Below are 2,500 nucleotides of genomic sequence, written 5' to 3'. Positions count from 1 at the left end.
TTTTTAAAATATTTCATTTTAATTATTCATTGTTTATCATATGGTTTATTGATTTCCTTGTTTCCTTGCCGTAGTGGGCTATTTTTCCTTGTTGGACCCCTTGGGCTTATAGAATTTTGCTTTGTCCAACTAGGGTTGCAGCTTAGCTAATAATAATAATAATTAATAATAATGATAATAATGATAAACCCACATACATATATAAATGCATACATACATACATACATACATAAATGATATAAACTTTATCTCAATGTATTTTGCTCCAAAGGTGATAATGTTGAAGGACCATCTTAAAAATTTCAAACAACGTAATTTGATACATATGGTAGAGCTATTTCATACTCTTATAACCTCGTTTGTGGGAATCTCTGAATCTTACGATAGCATGACGTAAATTTAAAGCCGCCCTATCATGTCATTTATTTATCAAAGAAGGTTTGTTTTACTACTGTCGTTTTTCTCAACTCTTGTGCCCCAGAACACCGCGTAGATAACAGACCTATTGAAATAATATTTGTGCCCTTGATAATGTTATTCTCCATTCATCGATAAAAACGCGCTAATTATCACCGGCTAATAATGCCAGTGCCGGTGACATCAAAGAAATAGGCGCTAATGATGTGTTATGGTCTCAAAGAGAAATGTTGGTGGGAGGAATTCCTACCGGCGAAGAAAGGAGAAAATGCATGCATGTTTACATGTGCGTTTGTGCCGTTGAATGTATGGAACGGTTTCATGTTTCAGAGCTACAAATAAAGCGATCTGCTTAAACAGATGTTGAAAGGCATTGCCAGCTCGGACTCTTGCAGAGGCGTTAAGGCTCGGAAGCAATTGGGAATTAGGTTAAGCCGATTAGGTTGGATGTGCAAATTTAGCGACCTGGAATTAAGTGAAAGTAGAATATCTTATTTATTATGTACTTGTTAAGAGTTCATACAAAATACATCGCCAAAAATTATGTTTAAGCAATTCGTCTTACGGTTACATAGCAAATAACGAATGCTCCTATGGACAACAGTTATAGATAAAGATAATCACCTCATTTTGAATGATTTAGTTAGTTTATCTATTTGATCATATCAGTCGAATTCACCTGGTAGCGATCAATCAAGACTTGTCGTGAATTTGAATCATTCAATTTTGTATCGTTATATTTTCATTAGGTACATGCTTTTACCCTCTCTCTCTCTCTCTCTCTCTCTCTCTCTCTCTCTCTCTCTCTCTCTCTCTCTCTCTCTCTCTCTAGCACAGAAAGGGAAAATACACATTTCCCCAAGGAAGCTTTTGCATCGAGTCTCGATATACAGTAAGTTTGGGCACCATAAGTTGTAAGGTGGACCATTTTTGTCTTGGTAATTACGCCACCAGTAGTAATCTTAATACATTGCATATGGCACTTCATTATAAGATCTGACTAATATAACATTTCCAGTGCTTCTATGGAGGATTGTCGTACGTACTGGATCGAATGCTTGCTGGAACAGGAGGCTAATCAGGTCAGACCACAGTTTTTAAACTTCAAAAAAATTGCCATCTCACATACAAAATCTCCAGAAGTCACTCAGTGTTCTTTAACAGATGCATTATCAGATTATAATCTTTTCAAGCAAAAGTCTTTATGGTGGCAATGTTTTACATTTATGATAAATAATCATTTCTATTTTTAGTTGCCTTCATCTTTCATTAGTTTTGATGGTGGTTTAAAATAAAGTTGATCATATTCTTTTGTACTGTGTAATCCTTGATTTATTGAACTGCCTATACAAAAGGTCTACTAAATATTGCTTACTGTTTTCCGTTGATCTATGTATTAATATGATTTTAAAAAGAGGGAATTTTTTGAAAATTTCTGTATACGAGTTCTCTTTTTTACAAAAATGGGCATTGTTTACTAACATTAATTTTCACGCATATATAAATTTGTATTTCTTTCATTCTTTCTGTATGTCTTTCTTTCGTTCTTTTTTTTCTTTCTTTCTGTATGTATGTATATCGTAAAATTCTACTTGTAAATGGGCTAATTGACCACCTCTTGTCATATCATGAAAACCTGCACACGAGATTAGCAGTGGAAATATGAGCGATGATCATGATTTATTTGTTGTATTTTTAAAATTCTGTAGAATCGGCAATATCCCTTATCATATTTACTAAATCCCTCAGTCACAGTTATGAGAGGAATAAAACTACCCAGAATTATGATCTTGTTTACGTCCAGAGAACACCACCAAATCAATAGTTATCTTTTATAATTTTATCAGTGACCTGTCAACACTTTTTTTTTTTTTTTTTAATCACGACGCCATGCAACTCCTCAACCAATAAATAACTTTCTCTGATAAGGTCATTCTAATTTAGGGTAGTTATTTATTTGCAATGATCAAAAAAAATTTTTGCCATCATTGGCCCACCAAATTTTAATTTTTGTAACAGCGAGTTTTCTTCTGATCGCGAACGGGCTGTCCTAACATTTAGATTAAAAGGTCCAACTCGCTAT

The 2,500-nt window shown here is 33.9% G+C and overlaps 1 protein-coding gene across 1 annotated transcript in view; it reads left to right on the top strand.

The window, feature by feature from the left end:
* Positions 1-2,500, top strand: part of LOC137620909 (uncharacterized) — a 527,193-nt gene that overhangs the window by 376,189 nt on the left and 148,504 nt on the right. The window contains exon 3 of the mRNA XM_068351354.1: positions 1,436-1,499. Within this exon, the coding sequence (XP_068207455.1) occupies positions 1,436-1,499 (64 nt within the window). The remainder of the gene's footprint in view (positions 1-1,435; positions 1,500-2,500) is intronic.

The sequence above is a fragment of the Palaemon carinicauda genome, chromosome 27 (assembly GCF_036898095.1).
Source record: "Palaemon carinicauda isolate YSFRI2023 chromosome 27, ASM3689809v2, whole genome shotgun sequence".
NCBI lineage: Eukaryota > Metazoa > Arthropoda > Malacostraca > Decapoda > Palaemonidae > Palaemon > Palaemon carinicauda.
This window is presented reverse-complemented; position numbering and strand designations above follow the sequence as displayed.